Source organism: Dendrobium catenatum, unplaced genomic scaffold (genome assembly GCF_001605985.2).
Source record: "Dendrobium catenatum unplaced genomic scaffold, ASM160598v2 fragScaff_scaffold_621, whole genome shotgun sequence".
Lineage (NCBI taxonomy): Eukaryota > Viridiplantae > Streptophyta > Magnoliopsida > Asparagales > Orchidaceae > Dendrobium > Dendrobium catenatum.
This window is the reverse complement of record NW_021319083.1, coordinates 12590333-12607773: the sequence shown is the minus strand read 5'-3', so window position 1 is coordinate 12607773 and position 17441 is coordinate 12590333. Positions and strand designations below refer to the sequence as shown.

General features: G+C 33.6%; 1 protein-coding gene across 1 annotated transcript in view; it reads left to right on the top strand.

Moving 5' to 3' along the window:
- Positions 1–2477: 2477 nt before the first annotated feature.
- The window catches only part of LOC110112461 (cleavage and polyadenylation specificity factor subunit 3-II), a 101553-nt gene continuing 86589 nt past the window's right edge, over positions 2478–17441 (top strand). Inside the window, exons 1-6 of the mRNA XM_028694991.1 lie at positions 2478–2565; positions 2705–2882; positions 3497–3569; positions 5349–5466; positions 7328–7401; positions 11500–11636. Coding sequence (XP_028550824.1) covers positions 2541–2565; positions 2705–2882; positions 3497–3569; positions 5349–5466; positions 7328–7401; positions 11500–11636 — 605 coding nt within the window. The 5' untranslated portion in view covers positions 2478–2540. The remainder of the gene's footprint in view (positions 2566–2704; positions 2883–3496; positions 3570–5348; positions 5467–7327; positions 7402–11499; positions 11637–17441) is intronic.

Below are 17441 nucleotides of genomic sequence, written 5' to 3'. Positions count from 1 at the left end.
GAGGATGGCATGACCCATAAATAGGAGGATAAAGGGCAAATGTGGAGTGATTTGGATGGACGTACGATATTGAATCCCATGATTGTGGAGTATTTGTCAGACATTTGAAGGTCATAATGATATTAGAATTCAGAGATCTTAGACTCATTGGATTTGTCTCGTCGAGCAGCTTGATTTGACAATAAGCATGTCACGTTTGGAAATCGTTTGGTAATCCAAATCGTGGCTTGAACCTTCCAACAGTGCTTCAGGTCTTCAATTCGGACCCATTTGGGCTTGGATTGAGTTGAATTTGGTGTTGTCGGGTTCGTATTTCCGAGAAGCTCAATTCGACTATAAGTTTGCTGAAACCAGAGTTCAGATAATCCCATATTTAATTTTTGAAGTTTCCAACTTGATTTTTGCCTCGAGATTCATGTCTGATTAAGATAATTTATAACAGGACTCATCACACTAAGGGACATGAGCTTTAAATTCATGCATGAGACAAAAAAAAAAAATGAGTTCAAAAATATATTTATTTATTTTTTGTTCTTTATTTAATTGAATGTAGATTGTTTATGATTGTTGTAAATATTTATTATTTGATTAATCGGTTTTATTTCAATGTGTTATGTTGTAGTTATTGGATTGCAGTATATTATGTTATAACTATTGAATTGCTTTCAACTGTGTTTATCACGTACCAAACTCTAATCGAAAGAGTTTAATTCAATATTAACAACACATAGCTATAACAATTCATCAAATAGTAAACATAATATCTTCATTTCATTCATTTATTCATATCATCAAAAGAATAATGAACATAAATCCAAATACATTTTTTTTCCTCACATGGCTCTATAAGCATAAGATCACTAGATTACCAAAAGAATACTTATATAAAAACACACCTACGACCTATACTGTAAACCTTGTCAACTAGTCTTACTTGATCGTGGTCTCACCGTTTCAAAAAATAACATGCAAGTAACTTGGGCGAGTAAAAATGCTCAATAGACTAAACAAAACCTACTAAGGAATTTAATATTTAATATAAAATAAAATTGATTTAAGGAGAGTGAAAAACTTATTAAAAAATAAAAAATATTTATATAAGGGTGCACAAATAATTTATTTTGCACATAATCATTTTTTACATACTTATTGATTAGTGTTAAAAAAGTTCAATATAATCGAATTAAAAACAATGAGAGCCAAGATGTTTTTCGATTTTTACAATAACTTTTAATATACTAAGAGTTTTAATTTTTTTAGGGGGACCAAATGCCTCCCCTCAGCACTGCACTGTTCCACCCTTGAGTGGGGTACATATAACATACCATGAGCCGGACAACTTTTTCAATTGACCCATCAAATTAAATAGGCTATAAGACCTCTAAATACAACGTTCTCTCTCTTAAATTTCTCTCCTCTCTCTAATCTGCAACCTTAAATGAGAAATGAATTTTCATAAATGAATTTTGATATTTGCAAACCCAACGCTGTGGCATTATAATCCCTAGCTCCACAACTCTTCTAATGAAGGATTTTAGCCACGCAGATAAAGAGATTGGAGCTGTTGTGCCCCTTTCCCAGCATTGCAATGCTCCTAAGGAGAAGTTTCTAGCATCAAATAGAGACTTTAGGACTGTAAAACCATCCCTTTAGTAGTACGGTGGTCCTAAACATTTTTTGACAAGCAGAGGGGGCAATGCATATTGCCACAACCACAACACTGCAATGCTCCCAAGAGGAACTTTTCTATTTGGCATTTTCCTTTTCAATTTTAAATCACAACATTTTATGACTAAATTAAATATAAAAATAACTTTAAAATCACGTAAATTTATTAAGTACTCAATCCACCATTTTCAACACAAGCCACCACAGATAAAGAAAGCATAGTAGAAGTTGTTATTATAGTGCTATACTTTTGGATTGCTCTTCATTGTATCATAATAATTGTATACATTATGTTGTGTTATAGTTATTGTATTGCACTACCCTATATATAATACATGTAATTGTAATATGCTATAGCAACTATATTCAAACCATGCATAAATTTTATTCAAGCATCGATCCAATAAGCCATACTTGAATTTAATTTAAATAAGATTTAAAACTTATTTTAATTATTTTAATATATTTAATTTTTATTTGAACTAATATATTGAGGGGAGCTTTTATATAAATAGTTTGTAATTAGAAAAAAATATTAACTTTAGGACATACTTAAAAAAAATAAATAAATAAAAAAACATTCATTCCAAAATGTTAAACCCCCGTTAACCTTTTACGGTTGTCTCTATTGTCTGTAACTTCCTCCCGTTTTCTTCTTTTCCGATAGCTTCGGCCGCCGTCTACGCGTCGCTAACTCTGACAAGACATAAAGCGTTAATATTAAATTAAAAAAACGACTGACAGATGGCGCATTTTTATTGGCGACCGAACGGAGAGATGGCTTCGATCACCTGACCCAATAATTTGCCGTCTCAGACCCCCGCATTTTAGGGTTCTGAAGAGCTCTTGAGCTTGTCGCACTTGAAACAAAGATGACCATCGAATGTCTCGTCCTAGGCAAGCAGCTTTCTTCATGCATTTCAACCCAGCTTCCGTGCTTTTATTCTTTCCCCCTCTCTATTGAATCCATTTCCCAATCTAACGTCTGAGAGGAAATAAAAAAATGCCATAATATCTTAATCTCTATACATCGTAGGCGCGGGACAAGAGGTGGGGAAGAGCTGCGTGGTGGTTTCGATTGGTGGCAGAAGGATCATGTTTGACTGCGGAATGCACATGGGCTACCTTGACAACCGCCGCTATCCCGACTTCTCCCGAATCTCCGAGTCTGGAGATTTCAACGCTGCCCTCACTTGCATCGTTATCACCCATTTGTGAGTTTCAAGGCTTTATTGTTCATTCATTTATTGCCAGTTTCAACTTGTAGTTTTTTTTGTTAGGGATATAGTTATTGTTCATACTAGTGTCAGAGGAATGACAAGTATAAAGGGCTAGACTTACTAGTGTTAGAGGTTGCTCAGAATAATTTGTTTCTAGTAGGTTTACCACAGAGATGACTCACTAGGAGAATGGAAAATGAAGATTGATAACGGCGACCCAGATAGTTCGGATAGGCTAATGAAGATGATGAGTTATTGTACACGTGAAGTGATGGTGAGTTTATTAGCGGCCTTCCGAGGAGCTTACATTGAGGAATTGTAGTATGGTGGATGAGTTGCGGATTGAAATTCGTAGAAGAAGATGTAGGCAATTGGACTCATTATCTTTTGTAGTTGAGTTGCTAGCCAAAGTTGGTAATCCTCTCCTACTGTTTAGGTTTTTGACTGCTTTACACGCCATTATGTTCTTCTCACTAAGCTGTTCACTGGCACCTTAGGTTTTTTCATCGTATTAGAACAAAATGATTCGTAAATCTTTGTTTACCATCCTGGCTTGTTTATTTTTGTGTTATTTGTACTAATTTTTTTTGAGATGATGTGTATTGCAGCCATCTTGATCACGTTGGAGCCCTTCCATACTTTACAGAACTCTGTGGGTACAACGGACCTATCTACATGACTGTAAGTTTGTAGATAAACTTTGTTCTTAGGTGTTTTTTAGCTATTGCTCTTTTGCTCTAGTATGCAGTTTCCGTTTGTAACATTTTTCCAAAAAATGGCATAGCTTATTTTAATCTCTGTCTGTCCTGTTTGCTTCCGACTGAAAATCTACATGGTTAATTCTAACTTTTGACTTGGGGTTGCAGAACGTCGTGTATGGTTGAAGTTCAAACTAATGGACCAGTCATGTTTTACGAGTCTAACCCCAAACCCTATAAAGGATCTTCATCCACAGTTAAGTTGGGAGTTTGTTCATAAATAACTATTAGGGGTACCCCATTCCTATAGTTATTTATATTTTTGTTATAACATGTTTCATTGATGGACTGGTGTGATAGGAGAATTTTAAGTATCATTTTAATGGAAGGACTACTAAGTCCTTCAAAAGAAGAAAATCACTAGGCCATAACTGATTACATTGCTAACAAAACAAACAAACCAACATCAACATTATCTTTTCATCCTATCACATGAATATTTGTAGTAATACAGAGCATATAATTCAAAGATATAAGAAGGGGGTCCTTAATAGAACACATAAAATGATGATTTAATTGCATGTCTCTTATTGAAAATTGACATTTTATCTTCTTAAATTTTTGTAATCTTCTATGATTATTCATGAATTGAAAATGATGTTTCATTTCTCCACACATTAAATGGCTGAATTTATTTGTTTTCATGGAGAAGCTGCTTTATGTCAACTTTAAATCTTAATAGAAAAGCTTCTTCAAGTCTACTCTAAATCATAATAGAGAAGATACTTTAAGTCCATTCCAAATTCTCATACAGTGACTACTTCAAATATTCAACAATACCATTCCTTATCATGAAAATACATTTTCCCTAAATAAAAAATATTATTTTTGAAAATATATTAGAATAAGAATAACAGGAGTTATCATACATGATTCAAAATCATAACTTACTATTTATAGTTTAAGTCCAGCACTAATATGCACAATTTTTATTGATCAACGTTTTAGTATGCATGTATATAATGTGTCCATACATGGGCAATAATCTTCTAAACTTGAACAATTGTATATTGCTCGTGTCTATGCATGTATATTGGGACATGTTACTTTGACTTTGGTTGAAAACTGTTATCTCAGCCCCAATCCCTAAGAATTCTTTGAAAAATATTTACCCTCATACCCTACACAAACCCATGCAATACTATCCAAAACCCTTTTAAAGTTGTGAGTAGGACTACTTGCATCGGGTAATTCACCATCTTTTTAAATTAGCGAACACTGTATGATAATTTTGAAATTGAATGAAAGACAGATCTTAGAAACTCAAACAAATCAAATTTAGCATTAATTGTTAAATGTAAACAATGAAAAGATCTAGCTAAGTAGACAAGATTTAACCTCAACATCTTTGTCTTTTTTTTTTTAAATCATAAGAGAAGAATGAGCTCCAAAATTCAAGGCTCAAGGTCATTGCTATTATTTTTTTCTCCATCTCAATACATAATAAACTATGGTGATTTATAATATCTCACATATCTGCCTACATATGTCCAATGGTTGCTTGATGATGCATGCATGCATGCACACTCATATTTCAAATTATGTATATTCCCATATGATTTGTTATATAGAGGCTAAGAATGTCATAAACACATATTAGATTTTCAATTATATTCATTCCGGTGTGATGTGTTATATAGAGTTTATGAATGTTATTTAGTGATTATCTCAAGTTTTTTTTTTTGGGGTCTATTTTAAACAGTATCCAACAAAGGCTTTGGCCCCATTGATGTTAGAAGATTATCGGAAAGTGATGGTAGAGCGAAGGGGAGAGGAAGAACAATTTAGCTTTGATCATATTGTGGACTGTATGAAAAAAGGTTGGCATTATCTGGCATTTTGTTGTTGGTAACTTGCTTAGAATATACCTGGATGGACTACTTTGTTTTTTTTTCCTTGCAGTAGATGCTTTTTCTTTTTAATTCACCATTGGTCCATATAGACGAGTAGGAATGTATTCACCTCATATAGTGTTTTGTTAGCTTTAAAGAATAAATATTTGGAGTATTTGCATGCCTTATAAAAGTAATAAAGTTAATTACCTTCGCTCCACTGAATGAGTCCATAAATTCAATGTAATTTTGTGGGTCTCTAGTTTATGCTACTAGAATATTGCATATTAGCCTTATTGGTGGACAGAGATGCTTACCACACAATTTTTTTAAGATGATTTGACCCCTTCGATCTAAATGCAAAATCATGGTTTTCTTGTTCTATATCAGAAAAAAAATTGAAATATCACAAATTTTCACTATGAATTGACCTTACATTTAACATATGTAGTCAGTACCATATTTTACAACTTAAATGATGAGATCAATGGTTTATGTATGTCATGGTGAATGGGTTAATCTATGAAAATCAAATAAATTTGTTAGGTATTTTATAAGAAAAGTAGAGAGCAAATTCCATAGTTTGAATTTTTTGAATCGCCAAAAAAGAAGTTTAACTGTTTTTTAACACCATTATCCGCCTATCCACTACATGCGTGATCTATCTCCTTGAAATCATAAGAGAGAATAAAATTCATTGCATTAGTTGTCTTCATTTTGTAATTCAATATTGGTTTCTCAGACCTTATATTTGGATGGAATGATAGAAATACCAAAATTTATGGGGGTGACTAGTTCCCACTTACATGGATAGTAGAATACCTCAGTTGTAACTTTGTTATATGAAGTTGACTTGTAGCCAAAATTTTCTGAAATTAAGATGCACTTGCATCACGATGTTGTGATATTATGACGGGGTTAATTTTGCAATATAACATTTTATTTAGTAGTTATTAAGTGCATATAAATAGAAAAAGGCTTAGAAAAGTTTATGCTAATAAAGTTTTTACATCTATGTTTTCAAGGCATTTTATTTAAATGGTCATCCTGAATCTTGAAAATGAAAAATCTTATCTTATATTAATTGTCAATTTAAATATATTTAAAGTCATCATATTTTGAGTTTTAGTTATGATTTTTAAATTAATTACTTCTTCCCAATTTGACCTTTTGTTGGTTTTGGCAAAAAATATTGCGATCAGAAAATGCTTTTAGCATAGGATCAAAGAGGGAAATGCTGAAAAAAATAAAGTCAAAGGAAATGTATTAAGAAGGAAAAGGGTGGAATCCCAATGAACTTTATAAATGAAAGCATATTGTTTGGTTAAGCTGTTACCCTCCTGAATATTTTTAATGAATCCTTTTGTCTATTGATCTTGAAGGTTTGGCAGATGACCTAAACACTTATTGTCAGAGTCGGTTACTTACTAGTGGCATCATTTTATCTATTATTTGGACCTTAGCTTCCTGTTTAAGGATACGACCTTTGTTGGACTGTTAAATTCCCAAGATGGCACCATAAAATCAAAATGGATGTATTCAAAGTTTAACATTGATTCTGAAGATTGCATGCAGATCTTTTATGGAGATGTATCATGTTAATTTGTTTATTTCCCTAACGTAATCAATTTCTTTGTCCCATGATTGGTTTTAGAGAAGCAAATGACTTATGAACTATAAACATTGAAAACTTAAGCAAACAACATATGAAATATAAACATTCTGTCAACAACTGGTTTATTTTCTTTCTCTGTTCTAGTTATTTCCATGTCATGCTTTCAAAAAGCACTGCTATTCCAAGGCATTGACTTTTAATGCATGTTTAAGATATTCTCCACCTTTGTCGCAGTCACGGCTATTGACTTGAAGCAAGTTATACAAGTTGATAAAGATCTCAGCATCTGTGCTTACTATGCTGGTCATGTAAGCTCCTTGTTCTTTAGTCTCATCACTTAATCCTTTGCAGGTTTTCCTTTAAGATTTTGTGATTTGGAGGATACTTTTTCTTCATTTTCAATTATGATTACTCCTTAAACATACTTCTTGTTTTGATTTTCAATATGCTTATAAAGGTATTCAAAGCAAAGTATCCTGGTATATGCTTTTTGCAGATGATATATTTATAATTGGTTAAGAATCAAAGACATCCATTGCTATTATCAACAAATTAGAATAATAAAGAAAGTATTTAGAAGATAGAGATATTAGAATAAATAGAATAATGACTGAGTATATAATATTATTAGAAGATAAGGTGAAAGGTAGATATGACGGGTGTAAGTTTCTTGAAACTACTATATAGAAGAATGTGGATGAAGATGATGATATAACTTGTAAAGTTAAGGTTGGATGGTTAAAATGAAGAAGTATATCAATAATGTTGTGTGACAAGAGAATATCATGGAGGCCTAAATGTAAATTTTATAAAATCATAATTAGGCTTGCAATGTTCCATGGATTTGAATGTTGGTTGTAAAAAATTTATTAAGATATAAGTTGAGTGTGATAGCAATAATGAGCATTTTAAGACGGATGTAGGACAAAATCAGGAATGATAAGTTAAATAATGATTATATTAGAGAAAATTTTAAGATAAGGTGATTGAAAGTAAGCTTTTAGGTGTTGATTTAGACGTGTGCAAAAAAGGGTAGAAATTGTGTGTATTAATTGGGTTGATAAAATTAGTGCTATAGCTTTGAAAAAAAGGTGTAGACCTAAGATTATATGGATAGAAGTTGTTCAAAATAATTTATGAAGAATACATGTAATACTATATGTAGCACTCAATAGGAGTGGATGAAAAATGAGTATTCATCATCTTGACCCAAATAGTTGGGATTAGAAGTTTTGATTTGTTGTGTCTTGGAGTATTCATGACAGTAGAGAAACATAAAGTTTAGCGTCTTAGCTTTATACGAAGATTCAACACGCAATCAGATAAGAGAGTGAGGGTACAATATTCATAAGAGACACCATGATTTTTACGTGGAAAATCCTAAAAAGGGAAAAAACCATGGGGCCTGGCCCAGTTTGAATGAATATACTATTATTTGTAGTTAATTACAAATGAGGCCCTTCCTTGGGGGAAGACCTTAGCTTGATGTAACAAATATACATCATATAGGGTGTGTTACATGACGGGACTTGAAAGAATCACTATTGATACATCTGTTTGGTCGGTAGGACCATAGTCAACGGGCGACGGAGGTTGGAAAGATCATAGTTCGGTGACGGTTGTTGCAGGGACCGTAGTCGGAGGGCGATAGTGGTCATAAAGGACTATTGTCTGGCGACCAAGTTCGGGAGGGCCGCAATTTGGCTTTGGAGGTCGGAAGGACCGTTGTCGGTGGGCGACAGTGGCCAGAAAGATCATTGTATGGCAACAGATGTTGGAAGGACCGTAATCGGCATGCGACAATAGTAAGAAAGACTATTGTCTGGTGACCAATGTTTTATGCAAATCTTCCATACAAATAATGGTAATGTAATAAGATATGATGTATTTAGGGGTGCTGACAAAATAATTACATGCTAATTGAGGCACTAATATGAGAGAAAAAGATGAAGGAAACTAAAAATTTTGGTTCATATATTACATGCACTTTTTATTTGAAAACTTATAAACCACATAAATATATCATATATTTCATATGAATTGAGAGAATCCTTAATAAAAAATAATATAAATGTCAAATTGAAAATAATGAATTTTTTACCTGTAAGTTTCGTGATTTATTGATTGTAGTTATGATTTATAAAGTCATGGTTATATTAAAGTGATATGACTTTCTCAATAAAGGTTTTTCTCTTTGTAAATATACAAATAAAAGAATCAAGCCTAAAAAAAGGATATCAAATTGACTAGCAGACATATAGATAAGTTTAGTGGTGCTTATTATGGATTAAATTTTTGGTTTAGGTGATTTAACAATGTCTGATCTGTATGACCTGTCCAGTTTTAAAATCAGGGATAGATTTTGATTATAATTAATGTTTGAGTTCAGATTTGATTATTTACTCATTCATTTTTTAGATTTAAAATTTGGCCCTTGCTTTGTTTAATGTTTAGACACATGAATAAATTATGACGAATAGTCCAGTGTAAGTTATGGTGCAAATTTAAATTTTACGATACAAGATGTGGAATCATCTTTAACTGTAAATTTTATTTGCATCTAATTCATGTTTGAAAAATTATTCATGTGCTATAACTTCACTAATAGGATCAAATCTGATCATATATGATATTTATGCTTGTGTATGTTAGTAGGTTGTGAGTGAGATACACTAGTTTTTTATTCGAAAGACTAAGATTTCATTTGGGACGGTTTTCTTACTGCTTCTTAAAGCAGTTTTTTAGTAAAAAAATTAACATTTTGTACTAAAAATGTGCTTTAAGGAGTAAAAAAGCCGTCCCAAATGATGCCTAAATAAAGATGCAATGGTAGTGCTAATTGAAAAATATTCAAACTCTAAAACTCTAGATCTTATATTGTCTTTATAGAATTCTAGTTTAATTAATACTTAACTTCTTGCCTATCACTTAACGAAACATATATTGATAATAAAATTGTGTCTAGGCAAACAATGCTTACCTACTATGATGCAGTGTCTAGCAGGTTGGATTAAATCATCCGGACTACTCCTTTTTTGCATTTAATTCTCTTTTTATTTAATTAGGCTGTTCTTGCTTTTCCTTAAAAGTATTTTCTTTATTTTTCCTTATTTTCTTATTTACTAATTGAATGCTTATAAATAGAGGCTCCTTAAATCTGATATTCAGTTTTGGTGTTTATAAAGAGAGCCATAGCTTTTCTTTTTTATTCTCTGCTTCCTGGAGTTTTCAGGTGGTGGTCACCTGCCCTTCCCTCGCACCACATCCACAAGCAGCCTCCAAGAAGGCGCCACGGCTTCTTCCTGCAGGTCTCTTTCTAGCCGCCCCCTTCCAGGCTGCCGCAGCCATTCCCAGCTGTAATCAGGCCCTCTGCTTCATTGTCTGGCCGCCGTAGCCCAAGAACGCAACGGCTTCCTTGATCCAGCTTCAGAACCTGCATCCACTGCAGTTAGGAGAGCACCGTCCAACCTTCAGTTTCCACCTACACTGCTTCATAACAACTAGACACTTTTGTGCTTCTGTCCTGCAAACTTGCAAAAAATGTTGCAAACTTGCAAATTTTGCATGTCGTAACCTATATATATATCTATAGCAAATGATCATTGCTTCATTTATTAAAAATGTTAAAATACGATTTTAACAAGAAATTTATGCCCTCCTAGTTGTTAATAACTATATATTTATGGATCACAAAAGCCACGATTGAAATCTCTTGCTGTAGAAAGAAATCCAGATTTAGCACTTTTGATAAAATTCAATCTCAATTCCAGCCGCTACCAAAATAAATGATTAGAAAGGGAAAGAAAAGAAGAAAAGGGGAAGATATCATTATAAATGTATATTTTTTTTAAAATTTTGGGTAGTAGATTGCACGAATGAAATTCTCATACAAACTTAGCTTGCAAATCCTAAATTACCCATAATCATCTGTCCAACTTGCAATCCATCTATGTATTAGTAGTTATGTACTGTCCTGGAGGATTAGCCTTATTTGTTTTCCAGCAAAATGCTTAGTCAGCATGAGTTTGACTCAAGATTGCACTATTATAGAGTGTCATCTGTTTTGACTTTTGATTAGGTGCCATCCTAATTTAACACATTTATTGGCTGGATATCAATCTTTGTCTTGTTGAACTCCATGCAATCTCTTCTGATTAATTCTTCAAACAGTTTTCATTGTAAACTGGCAATTAAAGTAGGTATACTGTATTAGAAACCGGAAGATGTTTGAAAATTCATTGCACCTGTTTTTCTTTTTTCTTTTTTTCCTTACAATTTCATCTTGTTCATTGTGATTTGTTGTCTTCTTTTCTTGCTAATTTCTTCGCAGAATCTTACTTCTCTTCCATTTGTTATCCCTTTTAAACTGTTCTTCCTTTTTCTGACACAAATATATTTTATTATAGGTACTTGGAGCCGCAATGATTTATGCAAAGGTTGGGGATAATGCTATGGTATATACTGGAGATTATAACATGACACCTGATAGACATTTAGGAGCAGCTCAGATTGATCGATTAGAGTTGGACCTTCTTATAACAGAGTATGAAGTTGGAAAATGTTTTTTTTTTTCCAGCACATGCAGGTTACATTGCACCCAACTTGAGTGTTTGCAGTATGATGCATTTTATGCATCGTGGTTTAACTCATATTGATCTCTTTTGAGTTGAACCTGCTTTGAACGGATAATGCTAATATTCCTAGACGCCAATAAATTTGATTGCTGAGGAACATTCTTGTGCTTGATAATGGCGCTCTTATTGTCATTGAGAAATCACTTACAATATAAGAAACAGCAAGAAATTGCTGATAGTTAGTGTCTTGTGGGCTGTAAACAACCGGTCTTCTAATATTGATAGGTCATGATGAAAACATGGATGTGTGAAACAAATGCTTCTACATCAAGTCAATCAGAAATAACCTCTTCACTATTTGGACAATTCACTATCGTACCAAGTTTTTATGCATGATTAATGGGCCTATGTTTGTGAAAACTTTTATAATTTGATGTCTTATTTCTAACATGCAGGTTAAAATGGGTTGTTTTTGGCTTGTCTCCAATGATAGTAATACATCTTCTACAATATGTGGAGTGTTTGAACAATGTAGAGTATAACAAAAGCTAAGTATATGATATATGATTTTTGTGTTTGTGATATTAATTGTTATTAGCTTGTATCATTAGAAGATAAAGAGATACAAGTGTGATATGTTTAATTACCTTGAATATATTATATAGAAGAATATAAATATAAATTAGGATGTAGCTTTTATTGTTATGCTTGTGTGGTTAAAATGGAGAAGTTCCTCGGGAATATTATTGACACCGATAGTTGGGGTAAAAAAGGGGGTCTAAAACCTTTGCAAGATTTGATGACTAAATGAAACCTATAAACAACCACATGCCAACTGATTAGAGGCTTTTCTTGGATCAAGAAGAGGATTACCTTGAAGCTGAAAGATGTTTGAGGACTATTCCAATGTAAATCTATCAAGACACTGATGACTCATTGGTTGACATGATTGTGTGTGAAAAACTGAGAGGAGTGGAATTGCATGATGATGTGAGGAGAGTAATTTTCATGGAGTTGAAATCTACGTCTTAGAAGTGCCAGCCTAACTTCTGACAATAAGGAAATTGGAGAATACGGTTGAACTTCAAAGTGAAACACACTCGGTGAGATGAAGTGTTGTGGCACACACAATCTATTATGCTTCATGGCGGTGGAGTTCTTTGTGGCTGATCGATGTGTTGTAACTGTGATTGCAGCGCTTTGGCAAACTTTTAATGACATTGGTTGGGAAGAGCTGACGGCCTTGAGTTGCTGTAAGATGTTTCTTTGTTTGAAGCATAATCAAATTTATTTATGTGCAGAGAAGATGATTTGCCGACCCCATGTAGTGGGACAATGACTTGATGTTGTTGTTGTAGTGTTCTCAAAAGATGAAATTTAACATGAGGTTTAGCATCTAGTTTTGTAATATCCATATTTTACATTCAACTATTGAAAGTAACTCTGATCCATGATTTGGCTGAACACTTTTTATAGCCGTGCTGCTAAATTTCCTGCTCGACAAGAAATATTTCCTTTCACCAAAAGGTGATTTATGATCATGATGCTTAAACTACCTCTTCTACTTTGGAGTAGTCTTTTGTTTTATGACTTACAATAACGCAACCAACTTTGGATTGAAAATTAGCTTAGGCATTGACTTTTCTGTGGTTGGAAAAGCAACAAGGTTTTGAGCGCAGCTAAAAATTTAACCTATAAGTTTAGAGCTTGTTGGGTTAAAAAGGAAGTATTTTATTGGGTACATTTTATAAGAAATGATCATGCCAAGTTAAATGTAAAACTTTATAAACCCTCTTATATAGGATAGTTTTAGTGTATGTGTGTGGGCCAATAAACAAAGCACAAACAAGCTAACAAATTTATTTTGGAAAAAAAATGAAGATGACAAGATCGATTTGTTTTGCGATTACAAATGATATATTTTGGGGTGACTTCAAGAGATAAAGTTTGGGGTGACTTAAAGAGATAAAGTGTAGTAGACCTGCAAAATCTATGGTAACATAAAACTAGTTGAGATGCTTTGGACTAGCATAATGGAGAGAAGAGGAAGCGATGTGAAACATACATGCTGATGAACACGAATTGCATTTAAGAAATTAGTAAAATGCAAATTTTGCTTATCTAAATATGAGTGGATGCTTCTTCAAGTTTAGATCTTAGAAAATTCCATTAAAAGACTAAGTACTGGCAAGCGATTACAATTGAGATTACTAGGATACTTGCAAAATAACAACAACATATAAATGAGTAAAGCAAATGGCAAGTTAACAAAATCCACAGTTTAATAATTAGATCATTCACCTTGGGATCCCTCACTCACACTCTTGAAAGTGATTGGCTTAGCGGAAGAAGGTTGCAAGCAAGCTTAGAGACGTCACTAGAAGACATGCGATGCCGAGGTTACTAGTCGCCGGGGAAGGAGTCGGAGTTGGAGGAGGGGGTGGTCGTCTGGTGATCTTCCACTCTTCAATAGGTCTTTGTTCGCCGAAGATGTCCGCTAAGTGGGGGAGGATACGATCAACGTATTCCTTGACGGTACTTTCAGATCCAAATCCGGGGTCAAAGAACGGTGATTGGATGACGTCAATATCCCCTTGAGAATTGAGAATAAGCTCGTGATCAACTTCCGGATCTGCCATACCTAATCATGGAAGGGCTTGGTGTGAGCCGGCATTTGGGAGGGGTGGCCAAGAGGAAGAGGAGAGAGGCGGGTGGGGTCTCGGGTAGAAGGAGGTGGAGAGGGGGTGGGGCAGCTAGATGATGAATGGGGCGGCTAGGGTTTGGGTTAAAGAGAGGTTGGAATTTTGATAATCTGAATTTAATTTCAAGTTTAAGTGATATTGGAGGGAAACATTTTGAAATTAAATTCAAATTCAAATAGAGTTTGGGCTTCAATAGGAAAAACTAGGGAAGAAGCACAATAGCACATCAAGAGGGAGGAGGGAATTAGGGGAGCATTTAATGGTGATTGGGAGTTGATTATGTAAAACCCAAGTTTTTTTTTTCTTCAGATTTTTTCTAAATTTTATATTAACAATCAAATGATTAATTAATTTAAAATGAAAATTAAATTTAATTAATAACAGTTAGTGGAGATAAATATTTGTAATATTACTATTATGCTTATATCGAATGGATGCTTCCAGAGGATGAGATTAAAATTCGGTTTTAATGGTGTGTGGGTCCTCTCTTGCAATTATCTACCATTCATTATCTTGTCCATTTCACTTAGGCTATAGAATTTCTTCTCTGGTTTGGAATTCACATTCCCGTAAGCCCTCTTAGTGGATGAATGCGGCAAAGTGTTGTAGGTATAAGTGGCAGCACAATGGAAGTTTTACTGAAGGAGCCGTAAGCCAGTTGCTAGAGGAAGTCTTCTCTGTTTTGAATTCCCTTGGAACAACGGAATTCTTTCTCTGTTTAAACGCAAGGGCTGTAAAGGGATCAACTTAGTGTCATTGTAAGCAAAAAGGATTTCGGTAGGTTGGATCATTGTAGCAAGGATTGGAAGTCTCCTGTAGCAAGAGGTGGATATAAAGAGTAGGGTTCCAACTGCAATAGTCCTGGTAAGTAGATTTAGTTAGTGCAGAATTGCTAAAGCAGATTTATGTTTATAGAATTAAGGATCATTTATGCTGTTGTACAGGCTATAGATGAAAATTGTTTTGCTGTGAGGAAACTACAACCAAAAGAGAACATTAAGTGAGAGTTTGGAAGAGTATGAAGCCAAGAAATGTTTAGAGGAGAACATAAAGGAAAGAGGGCAATTGAGAGAAGTTGATACTTGATAGAGGTAAGTAGTTCTTTGTATTACAACAGTTGTAGTTATCTTTTACAGTAGGTTCTGATGAATGTATACTAAATGTGTTTTAGGATTCATCACATATATGAACAAAGGAGGTTTTAGAAGAAATTTATCAAAGGAGAAAGTAAGTGGTGTAGAATTGGAAAAGTCAACTCGTCAAGAATGTAAGTAATGCATGTATATTTCAAATATAATGACTTTCAAGTATAAGTATGGAGGTTAAATCTGAATGCATTAAAGTGAAATGTTATCAAAGTCGTTTTAATGTATAGGAAGGATTATACCTTCAAGTTTTCAAGTATGAACAATCAGATGCATAATTTAATCAGGTAAGTGTAAAATAATGTTTATTATGTTAACCTAAATAATTTTCTATTTGATACTATTTTGGAAAGATGTCAACTTCCTTATATTTGATATACATTTTAATTGTATACTGATGTGAACAGAAATGATTATGAAATCATGCTACAACTTATATATGACTTATGAATATTGGAAAGTGTACTGAATATCAGTTTAAAAGTAAAGTTTGGCTAAAGATTTATGTATAACTTACCAATACAGGTGGGGCAAAAGGGTCCCCATATATTAAACTATTTGGTAAGTGGGGCAAAAGGGACCCCAAATAAAAGAAACCTGCATAGCAGGTGGGGCAAAAGGGACCCCAAAGAGGCAAAAGAGACCTCTATGTAATTCAATGCCGATAATGCCAGGTTTACTTGGGCTCCATTGAATATGTTTATGAATGAATAACCAAATCTTTTAATGAGTAAAATTGATATTCAATATGGATTTAAAAGAAATTATTGATTAATGTCAAATGAGATTTTATGAAGTTTTCTCTAGTAGTCTAACTTTTATTTATGTTTTCAATATTATGAATTGTATAATTATTCAATTTAAATGCTATTTAAAGTTGCATATCTTATGGAGCCTCATAGCTCACCAGTTATTTTTTACTGGCTGTTGTTACAAGAAAGGGAAAAGAGAAGATTGATGCAAGCTAATTTTTGCAAGTGTTTGTTATTTACATATTAAAGTTCCTTAGTTAGTGAGTTACTTTTAAAGCTATGTAAGAACTTCAAATATGTATTAGTTGGGTTGTTGTAGTTGCTCTATAAGTTGATCTTTGAAGAAATTTATATTTGAGATGCTTCCATTGTTTCAGTATATGATCTATTAGTAAACTTTTAATGTTTTACAAGAATGGTACTTGTAATATCTGATAGTACTAGGAGTACTATGGTGTGTTATATATTAGGAGGGAGAAAAGGCAGGGGGGGGGCATGGTGTAATAAAAAATTTGGGAGAGGGGCCCAGATTTATTTTTGATCACAAAATAAAAAACTTTTCTAAGTAATAGAAAAGACACAAATGACACAAAATAGATGAATAAACTAAAAACAACAAATTTTCTTCATAATATAAAAGTCTTACAAACTTAGACGCTTACAAATGACTCAAACAAAACAAACACCTAAAGTTGCATTTCTTTGAGACAATGGATACAATGGAGTAGATACTTGCGGAGAGACGAAAGAGATTAGAAGTCGAGAAGAAGGGTGGAAAGAACTCGCAAGTCTCCCCAAGAGATAGAAGAAGAAGAAGTGGAAAAAGCTCGCAAGCTTTTCCAAAAACCCTCAGGTTTCTTTCTAAAAATCACATCATAAACTTTCTTTTTAAAACATCCCAAAACAACTCTATATATAGACATGAGAGGGGAATACAAACAGCCCCAAAACATTAATTAAAAGCTAATAAAAATAGGGAATATGAAAAGCCAACAACCCACTCATAATATCCCCAAAACTGTATAGGAACCCAAGCTCCATAAGCCACGGAAAACCCCCCAACACCCACGGGAAGCAGCCCAGCCAGGAACCCAAAGAGGCAGTCGCAGAAACCAAAGAGGCTCGCACAAAACCGAGGCACCAAGGCACGGGAAAACCACTCAACACGGAAACTT